We start from the raw sequence: 23,390 nt of genomic DNA, 5'->3' as shown, positions 1-23,390 counted from the left end.
AAGAAGTCTCGATAAATGACCCAAAAATATGGTCTTATTCAAGGGCTTTTGTCAAATCAACGAGCACAAATTCTCGAACAAGAATCCTACAGACTCCAAACGGGCTAAAACACTATCCAGAAAAGCAGGTAGAAATTTTTGCAAACGCCCTGGAAGAACAATTTCAACCGAACACCACTCCATCAGACCCGTACGTCATCCAATATGTAAGAGTGACATTGGCAAGCATGCTTGATACCCCACCTGTCCATGAAATAGAATTAGTTAAACCAAAAGAAGTTGAACAATATATCAAAATGTTACCAACCAAAAAAGCCGCTGGCATGGACAACATAAGACCAGAATTACTCAAAAATAGCACAAGAAAGTTGGTCGTTTCCTTAACTTATTTGTTCAACGCAATCCTCACACATAGTTATTTCCCCAAAGCATGGAAGGAAACAAGAGTCATCACAATACTAAAACCGGGCAAAAACCCAACTTTACCAACGAGTTACAGGCCAATAAGTCTCCTATCACATATAAGTAAACTATTTGAGCGAGTGCTGCTTATGAGGCTGAAACATTATACTGAAGCTTATTCTCTAATACCCACACACCAATTTGGTTTTTGCCAACAACACAATTGGTGAGAGTAGTAGACTACATCATCACAGCTTTCAATCGACGGCAATATGTACTGGGAGTGTACCTCGATATATCAAAGGCTTTTGATCGGGTATGGTTGTCAGTATTATTGTACAAACTACAACAATTTATCCCTAATACATATATCAAGCTGATAAATTCCTACCTCAAAAACAGTCATTTTAGAGTTTCCTATGGACAACGTCTTTCTTCTGCCAGACCAATTAGAGCTGGAGTACAACAAGGAGCAGTACTTTCCCCGTTACTCTACACACTATACACAGCAGATGCACCTATACATCATTGCTGCTTCCTCGCAACCTATGCAGACGGTACTGTTTTTTTCACTGTCAGCCATAAATTAAATTTCTGCTACCGATACATGCAAGAACAACTCAACGCATTCCAAAACTGGGCAAGGAACTGGAGATTGCAAGTAAATGCGGAAAAAAGTGTAGCTGTTGTGTACACCAAACGAAGACATCAAGATCATCCTACATTGTACTTTGAAGGGAGACTCATACCTGAATCCCCGCATGCAACCAGTTTGCAACCAGTCTAGGAATCCGTTTGGACCAAGGCCTCACATTTGCTACCCATATCTCGGAAATTAAACAACGAGCGCTCCGCAAATTATCCGCCTTATACGTAATGTTACGCTGTGTATCTCTCAGCCATAGGACAAGAGTATATATCCTTAAAGCAATAATACTATCCACCTTTACCTATGCCTCTCCGGCCTGGAAGCACGCAGCTCCAAGTAATATCAAAAGCTTAGAAAGCGTACAAGCCAAAGCAGGTCGCATAATCACTGGTCATGATAGGTATACCAAAAACAGCCAAATATTGGAAGATACAGAGTTACATAGCATACGTGAGGTCCCCACACATCTACATGTCAACTTATGGAGAAAAAATACCCAGGCATATCAATGCAGCACTCGCTACTATAGGTACAACCCCCTTGCACCGCAATGTTCATCGCACATCCCGTCCGTGATCAAACTAATTAAAAAATTGATATTACCTGACCAGCGACAGTTGCTGGCTCAGACATCAGTGGTACAGACCAAATAATGTAATCGAAACAACCCGTCAATCATCCCAACCCATAAATTTTTAAAACAAAAACTCATCGAGCCAAGGGCCACGGCCCAATACTCGAATCAAAACCTGAAAAATAACCGTGACCGTGACCGTGCTTACAATAGTATTGCAGCATTTTAATAGGTAGAAATACTCTACTACAAAAGTTATTTTAGTAAAATTATTATGTATAGAATGCGTGTTATTTCTCCTATCGTATGTACAATGTAGCTAATTGTTCTGTATATATTTCTCGATTGCAGATCTTGAAGAATGAATAGCAAGACTATCTTCGTGACAGGTGGCGCTGGGTACATTGGTAGCCATTGTATAGTGGAACTTTTGGACGCTGGTTATGATGTGATAGCCATTGACAACTTCACAAATTCTGTGAACGGTGCCTCTGGCGATGCTCCCAGTCTCAAAAGGGTGGAACAAATCACTGGGAAGAAAATAACATTCTACCAATGTGATCTTCTGGATAAGCCACGACTGGATAAAATCTTTAGCCAGGTACGTCTATCTATTGTGCATGCACAACACCGGTTATTCTTTTAGCCAAATTCTTATTGCTAATAATTTTTCCATTCGTGTAAGCAGGCTTCTATTTTAATATCACAAGAGGTTTTTTATTATTATTTTTGATTTTATTTAACTTTATTATCTAGATCAAATTTTCAATTAATTTCCCACCCACTACATCAACCCGATTTTCAAGACTTTTGAATTATGCTGATCTTTGATGACAAAACAGTATTTCACATTTGCGATCCAGGTTTAATTTGATGATAATATTGATTTTTTTAATGAATATAATCACAGATTTACAACACATTCACGAATGGTTGTTGAGGTTGAAAAGAAACTTCAATTTTCACCAGACAGTGTCAATAGTAGTATAGATTCATTGCGGCTGACAAATGAACAGGCTGACAAACACTAAATTGGAACTTGCGTAACAGACATTTCCATTGATGGGTTTCAAGTTATATTCAAGGGGGCTGCGGTGGCTCAGTGGTAGATCACTTATCTCGATCCTAGCTTGCACCAAGTGAGCTTTGTGATAGACAAACACTATATGCGTGGGTTTTCTCGGAGTTCTTACGTTTCCTCCCACTTCTTTCGTTCTTTATCGTTCATTATCATCATCGCAGTGTCCCGTAGTATCTTCATCAAAGAACACCCAGCAACTACCAATGGCTTCGTATTACAGCAAACATTACTTAATTTATTCAGATTACATTATACACAGTATTATAGTGTTGAATCAATGCCAGTCACTTGGCACTGACTAAACGTCAGTTATCCAATAGCATGTCTCTGCTGTGAAAGCGTTTTACAAGAACGGTGAGTTTTACATAATTGCAGCGTACCGTAAATTTTGTTCGACGGCCTAAAATTTCACCTGTACAAAATGCAGACCACTCATTCAATTCACGAACGTGAAAAAGTTGAATTTCACTAGAAGTGGTGCAAAGAGTGATGGGTAACGTTAGCAAGAGATTTACATAGTATTTTCAGTTAAATAGTGATCGTTTGAAAAATATTATTTTTGAACTGTAAATTTCTCTTTTCGGTGAGCTAAATTACAAAATAACTAAATGCTTTCATGTCTATGTTGTATTCATATTTGTTAAAACCAAATAAAATTAACAATTTACTCTTAACATTTTTCCAATCTCATGGTGCACTGCTACATCCTCTATTACCACGGGACCATGGGTGGAGCTAAGAATTGTCTGTTTGGGGGGGGGGGGCAGTGGGGGCAGACCTTTTGATCGGTCCCGGAGGTCATGGTATGTGGCCATCTTGTAGGTGGCAGTTTTATTTTTTGTCAAAAAGTTAAGGGGAGGGGTAATGCCCTCCCATAACTCCGCCTATGCACGGGACAAAACACACTTTTACTGGCACGAACAGTCTTCTTCCCCTCTCCTCCCCAACACTTTAGTAACCTTTATAAGACAGAAATAATCAGTTCACACGTATTTAGCACGGAAAATACTTTGGACAATTATAAAATCTGTGGTCCAGTGCAGTAGACAAAAAATCCCTTACCCACAAATATCTTTATCATAAGTGAATCATCTGGTGATCCATAACACAGAAAGACTGAAAGGTGAACTCGAAATTATTTTGTCTGTCCACAATAAATTTCACCAATTAATAAAAGTGCTCCTTATTGCGCTACTTTTACCTTCAGTATTACAGTAAGCAAATTAAAGGAATTTTTCAAGAGCATGACTCCTATATGAGAGGGAAAATTACCAAACTTGCGCTATATTTTGCAAAACACATCTAAAGCCCTATAAACACATTTATTTCTCCCTTACTCCTCAGTAATTTGAACACTGAATAGAGTATTCTGACATTAGCCTACATCTATATTTATAATTTATGTATTTAGTGTATACTACAAACAATTACCGCATGAGCTGTAAATAATCTACATTTTTGGAATCTCTCCAGAACAATCATCTCCCTCATTTACGGGTAAATTATCCATGCACCATCTCAGTCCGTCATTTAGAATTATTGTTTTATTCCTGTAATATCTTGTAAAAGTAGGGGCAAATTAGATCACACATCGACACGTTTTACTTACGAATGAGATTTAAAATTTAAACACCAAAATCACATCAAATACCACCGTTTGTAAGATTTCTAATAATCGCTATACAATATATATTTTGCTCTTTATTTACATAAAGGCTGTAGTATCCGTTAAATCTCCTTTATGTATGTCTGATAATAGCTTAAGTAAATAAATACTTTACAAGGGAATGGTTACAGCCAACTTGCACCAGGAAACCTAAACTCATACATATATCAGATATGGATGCTCCAGAATATCTAAATATTAACACGTGTACCGTAGCTACATGAAGTTAGAATCAAAGGCATATTCTCCATATTTCTCTAATTGATACATCATCGTGACAATCTGTTAAGGACAACTCAATATGTTAAGATCCAATGATCCTTCGAAATAAGTTCCAGCAGAAAAGGATCAAGCTTTAATGAAAAGCTGGCATTTTCTTAGATCTTATAGTATGCATTTTTTTTCATTGTTTATGTGCATTATTATAACAGCTTCCTCGTTGCACAAGAGTACACATATTTTTATTAATTCCATTACGACACTTTTCTCTGGGTTACTTGTTCTTCACTATCTCATTTGAGATTCATTATTTGAAGTGGTGCAGGTATAAATCAATGTCACTAAATATTGTTTCAGTAATTTTCATTATGTAATCGTATAAGTGAAGGTTTATCAAAGTCTCTTAGTAACAATTATCGTTCATTACTTTTGTCATATAATTGAATCATGTCCTAGTCGAGATTATTTTCCTCTTATAATTGTGTATAATTATTCCTCATCACCTTCAGGAGACCCAGATATGATATATAATGCTTTTCAATATTAATAGCATTGTTTCCATATTAACTGAAATACACTATAACTTGTACTAATGGTTATTGTATAAACTTAATTAGTATATTAATCAGTCAAATTTTCTGTTAACTTCTTCCATAGAGTAATCATGGATAATTTCTGGTTTCATTTGTATTATGTTGATTAATTATATTTGTAATAGTTTCTTCTATTTAATAGGATATTGTAAGACTACATAAAACATTTCCTTAGCACCAACTGTCTCTTAGCAACCGTAAACAACAATTAACAATTTTTGTTTTCTGACTTTTCAGTTTTTCTGTATCCTATATAAAGAACATCTTTGTATCTTTTTCTTGGCATGTATGTAAAATGCATAGCATTTCTGGCATCCCCAAAATAATTAATTACCGTTGTATTAATCCAGAACCAATCAAATTGAATAAATGGCATTTTTAGGTATTCCAAAGTACAATTTATGTCAATAATCCTGGATAACTCTTCAACACTGTATTTAATGTTTAAAATTTCTTCTTTACCGGAATATACTAAAAACAAAACCATGAACCGTGTTTAATCAACGAAATTACAAAAGAAATAATGAATTCTAAATACTATTTTTCAGGTTCATAATTACATGAACTTAAAATACACTTTTGCGAGATGTGTCAACCATAACAAATACTGCATAACACTGTAAGATTCACATTGTTAGTAATAATAATAATAATAATAATAATAATAATAATAATAATAATAATAATAATAATAATAATAATAATAATAATAATAATAATAATAATAATGGAATTTCTTATCTTAATTGAGTAAATTATGTATTATTGGTGATTATATCGATTTAATGTTCTCGATCTACAGATCAGTTCTTCAACAGCGCAGTGAACAGAACCATTTGCAGCCATGTCAGTTGATATTCGTAGCATATTTACAAATATTTCTTTTAAGGGTTTTGATATTTATACTTGCTTACTTAGGCGCTCTATAAACAAAATACATTTCGTAGATCAAGAAAAGGATACATTCAATATGATGCAACTAGTTAGTCTTCAGTCACTGTTGAGGAATTGACCTGTAGGTAGTTATAGAACATTCAACCGAAATTATTGTCAAGGATAAGTTGAACTTTACTTAATTAAGATAAAAAAAAAAAAAAAAAAAAATTATAATAAATCTATTTTCGTACTTACATTATCTATAATTGTGTTTGTTATTATTACTTAGCTCTTTGCTAAATATTAATACGGAGAGAATATATGTCATGATATTTTCATATATACACACAATGTAAGTATGTCGACACAAGAATAATGGGAAGCAAATTGACAAAATTATATATTAATTTTAGTTAATTAAATCACAGGATACAAAACAGTTAATACTACTTTTGTAACTTAAAATTTAAGATAGCAGTTGATAAGAAAAGCAAAAGTACATATTTGAGCATTAAAGGCGAAATGATAAAAACTTTAAAATGATAATTGATTTGTTGCAGCAAGGAATTATATCAACTCAAAATGTTCAAGTAACGTTTAGGCCATATTGATTAAACTATTTCGTAAATATTCAAACTAGTAGTAACAAGACAAATATAGAATTGACATTAGGTTAAACACATTCAATGAATCAAGATTAGTTTCGAATAACAGCAAAATGATATACGTATTTTGTCTTGCATATATGTATTTCTTTGTAAGACTATTGTTTGGGCACACGCGATAATTTATGAAGCCGTTTTAAAGTCATTTCACCTGAAAGATGGAGATTCTAATTGCTACCTACATTTCATAGTTTTTCTGTCTTTCTTAATAGTGGAATCTGTGCAAGAACTAGTACATAATTAATTAATAATTTAGGTGACATTGTTACAGTGCAAGTTAGTGCAGAAGAATTCAGAATAGGTGGAAGAACAATGCAAAATGGAGGTGATAATTATGATCATCTTAACCGTATAGTGACTTGAAAACTCTACTGGGAGTTACCACAGGTGCCGAAATCAGTCTTACAAAGGAATATATATATATAATTAATTAATTTTACTGTTGGATAAGTGCGTCTAATACAAAATGGAAACAACATATTACCATATTCTCTTCTTTCCCATTAGACTGTATTATTAAAATTAAGCAACTGAGTTGGAAAACCTGAAAACTTTTTAACTTCTTTTGAATCTGGAGAATTAGAAAAGTTTGGAATGTAACTAGAAAGTTTTTTTTTTTTTTTTTTTAAAGTATTTGACTGAAGATCTCAAAAGACACTTTTCTTATGGAAACTTAAAATTATAAGACCTACATGTAAATTTTTCTTAAATTAATCAATAATTTCGACAGAATTGCATTTCTAACATAAACTGAAATTTTGAACTAGCTAACAATAATACAAAGGCCATTTTCTATAAAAATGTGTCAGTGGGCATATACAGATTTGATTTGTATTGGTCTTTTAAATAACAACCACTTGCAACTTTTATTTCACCGTTTTATAATAGGGTAAACAGACGTCTCGTTTTTAACGGAATTGATCCCTTTTTCAGACGGTCGTCCGATGTCCTAAGAAAAGTAAAAAAAAAAGAAGTTTTTCTGCTCGTAGTTACGTAGTATACTGTTAATTTCCTCGTAGTTACGTATTGTAATGGGAATTGCTTGTATGACTTCTTTTTTTTCTGAAGGAAAGACCAACGCTTCTACAAGAAATTCATTCTTTTTTTTAAAAAAAAATATGACAGTCAATAGACAAACAATTCTGGTTCCTGTTAAATATTGAAAGATAATGAAAATAACTAGGTACCAATAATTGCAAATTTGAAGCGAAGCGATCGACCTTTATTGATTATTCTCGATTTTCGGTGATTATTCCTCAATGCTATCTCCGATCGGGACATGCGACTCCTAATGACACTAAGCGCGCGCTCTCTTAACTGTTGGTTAAGAACGGTTCTGGTATTTCAGAGAAATATCCGGACAAACGAACGCCTAAATCGCTTCGCTCTAACAATTGGAATAATGTTAAATAAATAAATATCTGGTTATTTTTGAGAAGCTAGAAACTTCTTTCTCACTGGCATGAATAACATTATAGCAGTAACTATACCAAGGTGGATTGTAAACCGATGCCGGTTTGTCGAGTGTCTATTTTTGTTTTCCTAAATCTGGTCACCCTAATGTAGAATTCACAATAAACGTAGCATAATAAACTGTAGTTCATTGGTTCGTGGGTCTATCGAGAAAGACTAATTTGCTTGGTCCAATTTTTAGGAAATTTCATTCTGGAAGTAGATACTTTTTAGTGTATAATCTGGATATTTTGTTTAATTAGTATTTTTTTTCCCTTTCTTTTCTTAGCATCACATTGACTGTGTGATACATTTCGCAGCAATGAAAGCCGTGGGTGAATCTATGCAACAACCCTTCCTGTACTACAAAAACAACATAGTGGGAACTATTAATTTGTTAGAGGTAAGAGAATCAATTTGAAGTCCACTTTCATTCATTAGTTGAAAATTTTAAGCCAATCGTTGTGATTCTGTAGGTAACATTTTTGTTGACCGTTATTTTGGCGAAAAAAGTGAGTAAATTTAAAGCAATAAAACAGCCATGCCTCACTATGTTTTCTGTATCTTAATAAATGTAATTTCTTTAACATTTTGGCCGAAAATAGCCATCTCCGATCACGAAAATAGGCTAAGTTTCCTTTAGTAAGAAATGAAGATTTAGCAATTCAGGTTAACGCTGTTGATGAACTTTGATATTCACCGTTTCCATCTATTCTGTGCTTATTTTTATTGAGTAAATTGTAATTATCCAGTCAGTATGCAATAAGTAGTAATAGTATTGTGATTATCCAGTAATAATAATAATAATAATAATAATAACCACCATCAACAACAACTGAAGTGTCCCCCCCCCCCCCCGAAGGGCTTGAACCGACCAGCTGGCGATAGTTATTCAATAATGGTATTTATACTATTTAAATTTCCTTGGTTAGATTATAATTGTACATTTTTTTTGTTTTAATGAAAATTCATTGAGAAAGTTAACTTTTCTCGTTATTATTATTATTTTATTTTTAAAGAATATAGAAGTTTGTATATTCGAGATAATTCTCACGGGGATATCTGTAGTTGAATTATCTGTAATATCTGTAGTGTCATTTTTTGACGATCCGTCCGTGTTTTATTTATTTTATTTTAACTTGCGTTTCAAAGACTGACTGCATTCATCGTCGGAATGAGTAAAACTTTGACGATGAATGCAGTCAGTGCATTTGAAATGTAAGTTTTCTTTAATATATATATATATATATATATATATAATATAATATAATATAATATAATATAATATAATATAATATAATATAACATAATATACACAAAAGGTTGTCAAGTGTTCAGAAAGACCTCATATATTGTGTTTTCTCTTGAGGAGAGGGCATTTTCTGTTTATTGAACCTGGTGTCATTGTTACATTTTATCATGTTGATATAAATCTTTGCATTCGTGGATTGCCTTCTACTATCCAAAACAAGAGGAAATATATAGATATTTATCAATTTCATGGAAACATCTGGAAACATGTCAGATATCTGGGTTGGAAATGATGAGGCGCGATCGCAGCGCTGAGCTGTTGATGTGCTAGGGCAAATCTTATACAGGGTGTCTATCGGTCACGAAAGTCATGAAAAAGTCACGAAATCAGAAAACGGTCATGAAAGTCAAGAAAAAATAACGAAATTTATCTTTTGGGTCATGATTTTTTAACATCTGTTGCAAATATAAATATTTACTGGAAAATTTCGATCTAGAAAACGTCAAAATTTACCACCAATAATGTCTATGTTCGGCTTTAGATGCTACCAAATCGCAAGGGAAGCACACTTCTATCGCATGCATGAAAATTCGGCCCAATTCTCACCTAAATTTCCTCTTGAGAATGTCACTAAATTTTATTATTATTATTATTATTTTTTTTTTTTTTTTGGGGGGGGGGGAAGAAATGGTCACGAAAAAGTCAGGAAATTTCATTTTGAAAATTTAGTTGACACCCTGTTATACTATGTGAAGAGTAGTACAACGGTAGTGTGCAGTGAACGGAGTAGACAAAGATAGTGTAAAATTGGTGACCTCTAATTTCTAAAGAGAGTCAATTGTTGGCTCTTAGTTATGTAGTACGAGCCAGACGAAAGTAGTGTGTAGATGTGTCGCGAGGGGAGTATCGAAAGTGATGATCGCCTAATCAACTGACGGCAAAATAACATCGGCGAAGTGGAACAGTGATAAGTTGAACACCTTCCGTGGTCTGCCCACTCTTATGACCTGAGCATAATTGAATATCTGTGGTCCGTTTTGGAGACACGAATCCGGTGGAGATTTCCGCCTCCATCTTTTCTCACGATACTATTATACTGTATGCAGAATAATATAATATTCCATTTGCTATCATTCACAATCTCTACGACTTCATTCCACATCGCATCAGAGCTATTCGGAGGGTGAAAGATCGTTCAACGTCAAATTAATCTAGTAAATTGCGCTTTTCGGTTGATGCCATTACATACGTGCAAAGCTTTTAGTTAGTGATTCCTGCAATTGTTTGAGTGGTATGCAGTTTTAAGAATATACCCATGGCATATAGATTCTAATTTACTGATTATAAAGGGTATCTTTCTTCAAAACCTTTTTAAAAATATCATCCTATTTTCATTATCAAAGTTTAATTATCTTCAGGCGAAACATCACATTTACTTACAGAAGATGTAATGCATCACCTCGGCTTCATTACAAAATTTATTTAATGTACGATTATATTTATAAATGCATTATGAATTTTGTTTAGTTTACTAATATGTTTATTGATGTTGTAGTTATTGTTTATTTGCAAACCAACTTTCGATTATATTTTGTTATATAACGTATATAAATAACATTTAGAATTAGGGATTTCAATAAAAGGCCAAGATTTCTGTACCACAAAATCTGAAAATATAAAAAGAAAAAGAACATACTTAAACTTTTGATTTTATTCCGTTATTACATAAAATATAAACTACAGAAAAGTATAAATCAAATTACTATATTTACATGCGAATAGTTGGTTCACAATCCACAATTTGGTCCAGTACAGTACGAAGAAGCCCTCGTCAATTGTGGAATTCATCCATAACAAAGTATAGTACATATATAAGCATAAATTATAGCTATGAAAAATGAACCAGTCACTTATGTTCTGCATAAATCCTTCACAACATAATCTTACTGGTGCCGGTCATTTTTGTGCCATCTGTCCGATAGGGGTTTTCATCGTATAATTTTGACGTTTATTAAACATATTATAACCTCCATAATGAGTCTTTCTGTGCCACGACCACTTGATCAAAGATGCTTGCTTGTTACTTCACATTTTTCCCTGAGAGATCAGGTATTTTTTGCAGAAACGTTACATGCAGATTTTCGGATAATAATAAAACTAAGAAAAATGACGAGCATAAGATTGCTTGTTTAGCGACAGAATTACAGGTAGGGCGCCATTCAGGCCCGCAACCAGCCTTATTTATTAGGGGGGGGGGAGGGGCAGAAATGAAGACTGAGGGAGCAATGACAAAGACATCAAAGAACATCATAAAATTGTACTTTTATTTATTATTTACACAATCTGTATTTATTTTTGAATTATCAAAAACGCAAATTTTTGTTTCACTTTTGTGTGCTTAATACAAGCTCTTTGCCAGGTTCTTTGTTCCATAATTATTAATAACTAACGTTGAAGTATTTATTTTTTAAACATTGTACAATATTATATTACAGGAATTTTAGATTATACCAATACAAAATAGGGGTATATGTTTTATTCGACGTTTGCACTCAATTTTCTCCCTTCCAAAATAAGCAAGACACTACAGTTTCTTAATATTCACAACTAACTGTTGTTTGAAAGTGCAGCTGGTATCCTTGGATGCTTGTCCTGATTGCAATAATAGAGTACGGTTTGAAATTGTTATAATGGATAAAGGCAATGGAAGATGTTTGGTGCATCTGGCAAGAAACATAATTTTACACAGAAATGAGTAGAATTTGCAAAGTTGAATTTAATTTGATAAATATAATTGCAAAAATTTCACTCGTTTTCAGTCAGTTTGAAAATTCTCTTCAGTGTTATTTTTTAGAGTGGGGAAAAATAATTTAGAGGGGGGAGCAGTGTCGCCCCTAGCCCCTCCCTGGCTACGGGCCTGGCGCCAATTGTGTGTTTCAAGGGACGAGCTTGTATGATTTTTTTAAAATTTTAGTTTCAGAACCCGAACATCAAATTTCGCTTGAATAAAACGATTTTGTTTCGAATTGATCCATCTGAATAACTGCATGCTGTAGGTAATAGACATAATGACAGATTATTATTAATTAAGGTGGAAATTCAAATGAGATACAGGAAAGTAATATCTATTTTCGTAAACACTCCTGGTTAAAGTTGTAGTACTTATCATTAATGATTTATTATGTGCACGTAGTAACTTCCAGAAACTTAATGTTTTGTGAACCGACACCCACTTACTCCAGCAGAATGAACCAGTTTTCTTAACTTTACTTGTGAAAGTAACACTAGTATTCTGAGGAAAGGAAAAGTCTCGTCATTGTTGAAAAGTGGTTGGATCTACAGTAATGAACATATAACAAGTTTTGTTGTGTATTAAAAATATTGTAATTTTGTAAAAACTTGATCAAAGAAGGAGTCACGTTATACATATTCGAGTCTTCATTCGCAAAATTCATGTATTTTCTGGTGGTGGAATTGAACGCACTACGTAACTTAAACCTGTAGTGTCACCAGCGTATTAAATCATACATTCTATTTCGACCTCCCATTGGACACTTTCTTCATAGGCTCAAACTTTTAGTTCCAGTAGCCTTCTTTTTATTCATATGATAAATATTAATAATACAAATGAAAGAAATAACTTTATCGCTTTACAGGAACCATTGTACATTAGAATCACTGGGATCAAATTGTAATGGTATGTTAGTCTATTAGTTTATCTTGAAGAAATTATGTACACTCTGGTGTTGAGAAGTAAATATGAATTAAATAGTGCAAATAGTAAGTTCCCTGATATTCTATTTTTTATTTTTTTTTTTTTTATTTTAGGTGGTTTATATTTAGTAACATTGAAGATGAATCCGCTTTTTGTTTTAGCCTTTTTTTATAAACTTAAATTATTTTCTTGAATGAACTGTAATCATTTCTTGATTAAATCCCAATTTCTCGTACTAGTTATGATTGGAAAAGTAAGAAAAAAATTAAGATGATGTTTACTGAAGATATGTCTTTCTTTGTTGGAGCAATTCACATTGCAAAATTAGATGGTTGATTGTGCCTATTTCTTTCTCGCATCAGCAATAACTTTTTCATGTTGTTGTTGTTGTTGTTGTTGTTATTATTATTATTATTATTATTATTATTATTATTATTATTATTATTATTATTATTATTATTATTATTATTATTATTATTACATTAAGTTTAGTGGGAGTTGAAGCAGTGTTGAAGATTAGCCGATGACATAAAACTATTTTCGATTTTGACTATTATTAAGTCATCATACACTGGTCTTCATTGTTCTTTCTAAGGTTTTAAAATCATTTTTTTTCGTTGTAGCATTCTTTATCTTTTCTTTTCCTATTTAGGTAATGAAATCCCATGGTTGCTATCAGTTGGTATTTTCTTCTTCCTGTACAGTCTATGGCAACCCAGAACACCTCCCAATCACAGAAGACCACCCAACCGGAAACGTAACCAACGTTTACGGAAGAACGAAGTACTTCATAGAGGAAATGTTAAAAGACATTAGCGCAGCAGAAAAGGTGAGAAAGTAATTAATGAGTTATAATTTCTAATAATTTAATAGCCACGTATTTCACCTTTGTATCAGCATATGAATTTAATACTGGTTGCGGTAGTTAGACAAGGATCAGCACCAAGGATTGTCTGACATAGGTATCATTATGAAAGATGACGTGTATATTATGTATGTGTATACATTCTCAAAAATTTTTATTCTGACCTAGGCTCCAGTTCTGAAAACTAGGACCCCAATAATACATATCCAATTTGATACCTATTGATACATAGGGCTACTTATTTTGACCTTAAATTATACAGTAGTTACAATTATGTACAAATTTATTATAATTGTTCTTACTCTATCCAAGAACACAAAAATAACAATTACTGGCTGGTGAAAACTGTGAGTACTAACGTCAAAAGAGCTAGGCGCCAGACTCGTATTTGCATGGTGATCTGACGTTTGAACTTTTTCTAGTCGTAATATGTATTGCGGGGAAAAATGAATCCCAAAGCAAGAATAGAAAATTAGTTACTTGCTTAACAGAAAATAAGAAAAACAGTCATTTATTCTACAGCCATACACATATACTGTAACCACATTAACTAAGCCCTCCATTAGATAAGAGAGAAAGTAAAATAAATAAATAAATAAACCAGACCGTCATGTTGGAATAAACTTTATATATACACACTTGACTTTGTGTCATTATGCTTTCACTATATCCTGGTATATATTTTATGATACAATGTAATATATAATTCTATATATATTATGAAAAAAAAAAACATTCATCGGGGATTATTTCCAGTATCACTAATTGCAGTAGCATCGAAATTAAACTATTGTTTCAAACAAAATTTAATGTTTTCAACCAAAAAGCAATCCACTTGGCGTGACAGCTTTTGTGGACCTGAGCCGCTCCAACGCTATTTGTGATTTTCAACACTCACCTATAAATTTTTGTTCACATTGAGAGTTCATTTTCTTTCAAATTTATCAGTTTTTCTAAAGTTCAAGAGAAATACTCATTTTAAAGGGTTTTAAATGCATTAAAACGTAAGAAGCATTAAGAACACATAAAATCACAATTCGTCGCTGTCAGAAGAAGACTGATTTGTTTTTTAAAAAATTACAGATGAAACTGACAAAGTATCTGTTTTCAAGAAACATGGAGGGGAGTGTTGGAAATATTTATAAATAAAGTTTTTTTTTTTTTTAAGGTTCTTTAATTAAATTGAACTTTGTCACATAAGATAAATGTATGCTATGAAAGATTTTGAACAAATTTGCGCTCGTGCACAAAACAGTAAAGTCCTTTTGAAACTTCAAGTGCATTAATAATAATAATAATACTCATTATCATAAGAAATCAACCAATAAGACAGTGTGTCCGTAAAGTTGCGCAACCCAAAGTTTAATTGTGTATATCTTTTGAACCAAGAAGGATAAAGACTTGATACTTGAAAAAAAAAAAAAATGTAAGCGTGTTCTATGGAGATATTTTTGAGATCATGACCAATGTTTGAATTTGTAACGCTTTTATGTAGTAACGAAAGAAAGTACCGAAAGTGTAAAATTAAAAATGTGCAAAATGAAGAAAATCAATATTCAGTTGCAGAAAAGTGATTTCCTGCGGGTGAATTCGTGTGTATATGTACAGTGTGCATCAAGATTCATCCATTGGTGCAAAAATGTGACAAAGTTGTAGTGTTGCCAAACAAAAAGACTATATAATTCACGTCCCTAAAATGAGTTTTTTTTTTTTGGCAGAAAAGCGGCCCCTGCCAACACTGTTGTCGTAAAATTACTGTAACAGGTGTGTTTTAGGTTAATTAATGATAAGCAATGAGAATTTGCACATAATTGATAATTTGAGATTTCATTAAAAAATTTGCGATAAAAAAATACCCACCTGGCAGCTGGCATAAAAACTCAAGTTAACAATTATGTGCAAATTCTCAATGCTTATCATTAATTAACCTAAAACACACCTGCTACAGTAATTTTACGACAACAATGTTGCCAGGGGCCGCGTTTCTGCCAAAAAACACCCACTTTAGGGACTTGCATTAAATAGTCTTTTTGTTTTGCAATACTGCATCAACTTTGTCACATTTTCGCACCAATGGATGAATGTTTATGCATACTGCACATATACACAGGCTTCATTCGCAGGAAGTCAGTTTTCTGCAAGCTAGGAAGAAGTGTAGCCAAAGTGGAACGCTGCAATGACCACTTAATGTGTGTGAAACTAAGTGCAAAACCAGTGGATATCGTGTATATATATATATATATATATATATATATATATATATATATATATATATATATATATATATATATATATATATAATATAATATGTCAACAAGCGACCATGATGGCAATGAAGTAGAAGTACTGTATGATGAGATTAGCGACATATTGCACTAGGAGGGAATAGGTAAGGTCAATGCCATAGTAATGGAAGACTTGAACAGCGTAGTAGGAGAAGGAGCAGCGAAATGAAATGAAATGAAATCTTTGAGTTTTACGTCCCACGGTTATGCCGGTTAGGCTAAAGGAGACGGTGATAATGAGAGATGAGTGAAATGGTGGAATGAAGAAAGTGGGAGGAAACGGGAGTACCCCGAGAAAACCCACGAGCACGGTGTTTGTCCACCACAAAGTTCACTTGGCGGGGGCTGAGATCGAACCCGGGACCCCAAGCACCAGAGGTGAACGCTCTACCACTGAGCCACCGCGCCCCCTAAGGAGCAGCGAATAAGGTGGTGAGACCATTTGTACTAGGTAGAAGAAACGAATGGGGCCAAATGCTTATTGACTTCTGTAGGCAATATGATATGGTGGTTATGAACACGGGTTTAAGAAAAAAAAATCCAAGCTGTACACATGAAAAACTCCGGGAGATAAGAAACGCTACCAAATCGATTACATTCTTGTGAAGCAACGTTTCAGGAATAGTGTACGAGACGGAAGACGCTACCAGGAGCGGATATCGATTATGATCACAACCTCATAGTGGCGAAAGTGCAAACTTGGTTAAAGACAATCAAGAAAAATGGGAGGAGAAATCTAAAACAGAACTTAGAGCGACTAAGACGTATGGACAGTGATGTGAAAGAAGAGATTGAATTAAAATCTTGTGATTGGCGATATAGTAGACAATGTAGAAAATAGTTGGGGAAAAGTTAAACAAGTCCTATTTGGCACACTACACAACATTGGCAAGATGGAAAGAGCACCGAGAGAACCGTGTGTAACTGAAGCTATGCTTAAGAAGATGGAAGAACGTAGAAGGGCGAAAAGCACGGACATAAAAGAATACAGAAAGCTGAATAATGAATTGAGAAGAGAGCCAAAGAAAAGCCAAAGAAAAGTACATGGAACAGATATGTGAAGAAACAATGGAACTTCACCGGCGCGGCAGATATGATGTTATGTGTCAGATAGCACAAGAATTGGGAGGGAAAGCTAAAAGATGCATACGCAAATTGGAATCTAAGATCAAGGTCATGTAGTTACTGACCGTCAAAGAATTCTTAAGAGTTTGGGAGGAATACATAAAAGGTCTGTATGACCAGAAGAACCGCTGCAAAGATATTGGGATTGAAGCAGAGGAAGAGGTGGACGATGAAGAAGGACCCAGTATATTGAAAAGTGAAGTAGTACAAGCCATCAAGGACATGCGAAGGAGGAAGGCCACTGGAGATGACGACATACTAGCAGATTTGCTCAAGGGATTAGGAGATAATGCAGTGAAAGTACTGACTTCACTTATTAACAAGATCTACCTGAATGGCGGAGAATGGCCAAGGGATTTTCTTGATGTTACAATGATTGCATTACCCAAGGAAAAGGAAGCAAAGAAGTGCAGCAATTACAGAGTCATTAGCCTTATTCCCACACTGGAAAGATAATTGCGCACATACTGATCAGACGGCAGGAAAATAAGATAGAAGAGAGGTTGGAGGAAGATCAGTTCGGATTCCGGAAAAGAAAAGGCACCAGAGATGCGACTGGGTTAATGAGAATTATCTTAGAACGAGTTCTGGACGTAATGGAAGAGTTGTGTTTAGGCTTCATAGACTGGTAAAAAGCTTTCGACAGGGTCAATTGGACGAAACTTTTGCAAACACTTAAAGAAATTGGGGTCAACTGGAGAGACCGACGGGTCATTCGCAACCTGTTCATAGAACAACGAGTCAAGATGCTCTTGAATAAAGGAGGAATCAATAGTGTGGAGATTGGAAGAGGAGTCAGACAAGGATGTAGTATGTCACCTCAATTATTCAACATTTACAGTGAATGATTAATGAAGGATGCATTAATGGAAATTGGAGATTTCAAGATTGGAGGGCAGATCATTAACAAGATCAGGTATGCAGATGATACGGTTATTTAGCTAGAACCGAAGGACTACAGGAGATGATTGACAAAATAGTCGACACTGGGAAACTATATGGAATGGAAATCGACATCGAAAAATCGAAAGTCATCCCGTAGAAATGCGCCCTTACGGATCAGGGTAGAACAAAGAGTACTTGAAGAGGTTTACCATTTCAAATATCTGGGCGAAGACGTGTACTGCACCAAAGAATTGCCATACCCAAAGAAACATTCAACAAGAAAACGCCACTCTTAACTAGCAGCCTTAATATTGGACTAAGGAGAAATTGGTCAAGTGCTATATATGGAACACTAGACTTTATGGTTTAGAGACTTAGACATTACGGAAGTTAGAGAAGAAATAGTTAGAGAGCTTTGAAATGTGGTGTTGGAGGAAGATGAAGATAAAATGGATAGAAAGAGTAACAACGAAGACGTTTTAAAACGGATAAGACGCTTCTAGCCACCATCCTTCGTAGAAAGACCAATTGGATTGGACACATCTTGCGTAGAAATACCGCCATAGGAGGAAAGATGGAAGGAAAACGAGAAGTAGGAAGAAAAAGAACACAAGTGATCGATGATTTGAAAAGAAGAAAATATTGGGAGTTAAAAGAGGAAGCTGAAAATCGGGAAACATGGAAGACATATTTCCAGGCCCAAACAGAAATTAAGAAGAAGAAGAAACCTTATTAGTCCCAGGACCTGCCAAAAGGCAGAATACTTAATAATAATAATAATAATATATCGTATGTTCTAAAAATGGCCCCCACGAACAACAGAGTGCTATTCTTTAGGTCAAAATAAAGCGAAAATTCTATATAATGGTATACCCTCCAGGGCCTCTTTCAGCCGGTATAGCGAATCAAAATTTCACTATGTGGCAACGTCGTAGATTAACTTGGAATCATTAGCATTGTTCTACGAATCCAACAAGCAGTAGATTGATTGTTATGCTAATAAGTGGTGCTAGTGTCAACGTATATCTACTTTTAACTTCCAAACTTCCACCTGGAAAGAATCAATATAACTATTTAATGGATTGTGTCTGTGGTTCTTTATTTGCAATGTTGCTACATGGCGCAATTCGCATCTTTAGACGAGGACCCGAAAGGTATACAATTATATATAGTTTTTTTTGACTCATATAATAGTACTCTCTAATTCGTCGGCGTCATTTGTAGAACACCTGTGATATATATATACTGAACTATAACTTAGTGATGGATAATTCGAAGCTAAATACGTTTTGTATTAAAAGCCCTGGTTGTAATTGCATATCAACAAATATTTAAACCAGTGTCAATTTATCCTATTTATAATACAAAAGCATGTTAGTCTGTGAGTAATGCTAATTCCTCTTAGTATACAGGTAAGCCAATAGGTGTTGCTGCGTGCCTTACAATGTTGTCTGATGCCAGTAGATGTCGCTAGCGTGCAGCCTATTCTCATATTAATAACAATTGTGGTGATTTAATTGCAACCTAAACTGTATTTAATTATTTGGAAATGGGTAATGGTGATAGTAAACATGTGAACATGAACGTCTTTTGCTGTTTAGTATTAGAATAATTAAAGAATTAGAGCTTTCAAATAAACACTATTTTAACGTATAATATACAGAGAATAGAAGGTTTGGGCGCAAAAACTAGTGAGAAATAAGTCTTAAACTGATCTATGGAATCGTTAATAAATTTTTGTAAAGGGATAGTATTCTCAATAGTTGTTTCTTCTTTTTCCAGCAATGGAATATTATATCTCTCCGGTACTTTAACCCAGTTGGAGCACATCCTTCAGGACTTATAGGGGAAGATCCAACTAAAGCATTCACAAACCTAATGCCATACATGGCACAAGTTGCTATCGGAAAGAAGCCGTCCTTAACAATTTTTGGTGGTGATTACGATACAGTGGACGGAACAGGTAACTACTGTACTTGGTGTAGGTCTCATAGTCTGCAATGGTAACAAAACTACATATCAATTATGTATTTTTAACACTAATCATGCTATTACTGGCAGAGCTAGTGCAGTGCATACTAAAAGCAAGTAAAGGCTTCTTATTTATATAGTTACAAGTTCATGTGTTGAACTTGTTTCCGTTTGATTGGAGATTGATGAATTCATCCTCTTATCTTTTACCAGTTTCATCCAAAGCAATTGGAATGATGCCTAAGTATACTTACTAGAAAATAGTGTAAACAAATCAAATATACTAGAAAATAGTACAGTGTGAGCGTTTTCGCTAAATGCTTCATCAGATGGTGAAGGGAAGACGTAGGGAGAAACGAAAAGAAAAATTTTAAAATAAAGGAAAGAAAGAATAAAAGCTTAGAAAAATTTAGGTGGAAGCCATAATATAATTGCGGAACAGAGAGAGAGAGAGAGAGAGAGAGAGAGAGAGAGAGAGAGAGAGAGAGAGAGAGAGAGAGAGAACTGAGAAGCATGTAGTTTCATCCCATGTTAGAATGGAGGGTTATGTGATAGCGTTATCAGGTGGTAAGCAGATTGAGTGTAGTGAAGAGAGAAAGAGAGAACTGGGACGGGTAGGTCGGTAGGAATATATGATAGCGAAGGAATAGTAAATGAAGAAATAATATTTTAAAAATGAGAGTTAATGAACTAATTAAGAAACAATTAAAATATGAAAATATAAGAACGAATATAAAATGGTAAATAAAGCAGAGCGAAAGTGTGTACGAGAAGTAATAATAATATTGCTCCTTGCGATAAGATGAATGCTCCAGCTCTTTCTGAATGAATGCTCTCATAATGTACTTTTTAATGTGGTTATTATGTTTCACCATGGAATTTTAAAATTAATTAAATTTGGAGGGAAAATATTAAACATTTAAAACATCTGCTCTTTTAAGAGAAATGTCAAAGAAGACCAAGTAATAATAATAATACCGTGTAATAATAATAATAATAATAATAATAACATTTTGAAAATTAGGAAAGTAAAACTGACCAATACTATATAGATACTAGAGAGTAAAACTAAGCTTAAGTTTTAAAGAAAGAAAGATACTTCTCACTTATATATATATATATATACAGGGTATCCCAAAATAAGTGAGAAGTACCAATAAAGGAAATACAAATGAAAAGCTGATAGTTTACCCGCCAGATGACTCTAAAAATGTTGGAATATGGACTATAAAGGAAGACGAGGAGGACAGACGAACAACATTGGTACCATTTAATAGAACACAACAGAGTATCACTACAACAAATGTTCACAGTGTTGCCGTTGATCTAGAGACACACAGACATGGCACTGCTTGGAATCTCGTACACGGGTCAAAATACTGAGCATGTGTTAAAGATGCGTGTGAACACCATTTGAATGTGTTAACCTAATGTGTTGAACCTAAGGTAGGCAGATCAGGGACTTGTGTCTCGTACACAATAATTTCACATGTCTTCATGGATGAAAGTCGAAGGGATTCAATTCAAGCGAGCAGGGTGGTCATTCAACTGAGTCAGAGCGTCCAAACCAGCTATTAGGAAGTTCATATTCAGGACGGTACCTACCTCTCTAGAGAAATGGACAGGAATTCCACGTATATATACTAGATGTTCCTTCTCTTCTCCTCTGGTATATCGTCTAGCAACGTAGGGATAGCGCTGCCCAAAATGTGTCTGTACATCTGTCCTGTTAGCCGCGGTGATAGTACATGGGGTCGAATCACATGCTTATCGTTTTTACGAGTCAAGTCGTGCCAGGAATCGCTTTCACTACCACGTCGGATGCACAAACCAATGAGGACCATTACCCTGGTACAGTCTGCATTGATACAATCTTCTTGTCACCCAATTAACCTTGCACATGTCGCGGTCGTAATTTGGAGTGTCAGAGCCATCTAGTGAGCAAAATAACAATATTTCACGTATACTTCTCAAGAATGTGTTTCATCTATTAGTATTAAGGGATTGTCTTCTGCCTTATTTCCCCACTTATTCTGGGACACCCTCGATTATATATATATAATATCACCAGTTACAAGAGGAATTTCAGGTTTCGAACATTAATTATGCCAACTGTTAATAAGGTATATATTTTCCTTATAATGTGTATTATATAAAAGAGGCTTCAGTTTTCGATTCGATTTGATAATAGTTATTTCAGTATTAATATCAAATAATGAGCAATAGATTCCAATCCTACTTTTTTTTTTTTTTTTTTTTTAAAAAAAAAAAAAGAATAGGTGAATAACTTTCGTCTCTAATATATTAAATTTTAAATAAATGAATGTATGGATTAGAGTTTTGCGTCCCTTTCTCCACCGAGACTATATGAGACATGGACTATAGTTTAACGCAGGATGCGAACGACATGAGCTGCCATCGGGAATCGAACCGAGGTCTCCTATGCCATTAAATATTTAGAGTACTGGGAAAAATGTTTACTGGATTTTTTCTTTTTTTCTTTTTTTTTTTTTTTTTTTTTTTTAATGTACCTTTCTTGATAGGTGTACGAGATTACATCCACGTGATGGATTTAGCATCTGGACATGTGGCTGCTTTGGCAAAACTTGAGAAGGAACATTTGAGGCTTAAGGTATGTAGTTGAAAACTTACATTCAATAAGAAATATTTGTTACATTAATATTTGCCTTGTTCTTTTGTGTCGCTTCATAAAGCCTGGTACGAGGAGGACAGGGTCACAAGTAGAGCGCGAATTTCTAGCATGAAGGAACTCTGATTCAACCCTAAAGTGTGCTTTCTTTGGATGGTTCACTGTTGGTATCTTTTCAGTACGGAGGCCATATGAGACTGGTCCAGTTTTAAATGGAATCCGAACAACTGGATGCGTATCCAAATAGGATTGCCAGATTTTAACATTCTTCCCGTAAGTTGTGTCTTCCTGAAACATTTCACGTTGTATGTTTGTATTTTCCTCGTAAAACAATTTCATCAGTTTTTTAATAAATAAAAGAAATGATAGTTCTGGACATAAAGTTAATGCAAAAAGCTAGTTTATTTATTTATTTATTTATTTATTTATTTATTCATTGGGTTCAGTAAGTTCCTTTTACAAACA

At 34.2% G+C, this 23,390-nt stretch overlaps 1 protein-coding gene across 3 annotated transcripts in view; it reads left to right on the top strand.

Moving 5' to 3' along the window:
- LOC145673433 (UDP-glucose 4-epimerase-like) overlaps window positions 1-23,390 on the top strand; it is a 124,994-nt gene that overhangs the window by 89,586 nt on the left and 12,018 nt on the right. For all 3 annotated transcript variants that reach the window (XM_081743133.1, XM_081743135.1, XM_081743134.1), the window contains 5 exons: window positions 1,977-2,226; window positions 8,467-8,580; window positions 13,797-13,973; window positions 20,087-20,267; window positions 22,819-22,907. In XM_081743133.1, coding sequence (XP_081599259.1) covers window positions 1,987-2,226; window positions 8,467-8,580; window positions 13,797-13,973; window positions 20,087-20,267; window positions 22,819-22,907 — 801 coding nt within the window. In that variant the 5' untranslated portion in view covers window positions 1,977-1,986. The remainder of the gene's footprint in view (window positions 1-1,976; window positions 2,227-8,466; window positions 8,581-13,796; window positions 13,974-20,086; window positions 20,268-22,818; window positions 22,908-23,390) is intronic.

Source organism: Thermobia domestica, chromosome 16 (genome assembly GCF_964235325.1).
Source record: "Thermobia domestica chromosome 16, izTheDome1.hap1.1, whole genome shotgun sequence".
In the NCBI taxonomy this organism is placed as follows: Eukaryota; Metazoa; Arthropoda; class Insecta; order Zygentoma; family Lepismatidae; genus Thermobia; species Thermobia domestica.
The sequence above is the reverse complement of the archived record's forward strand: the minus strand, read 5'-3'. Positions and strand labels throughout refer to the sequence as shown.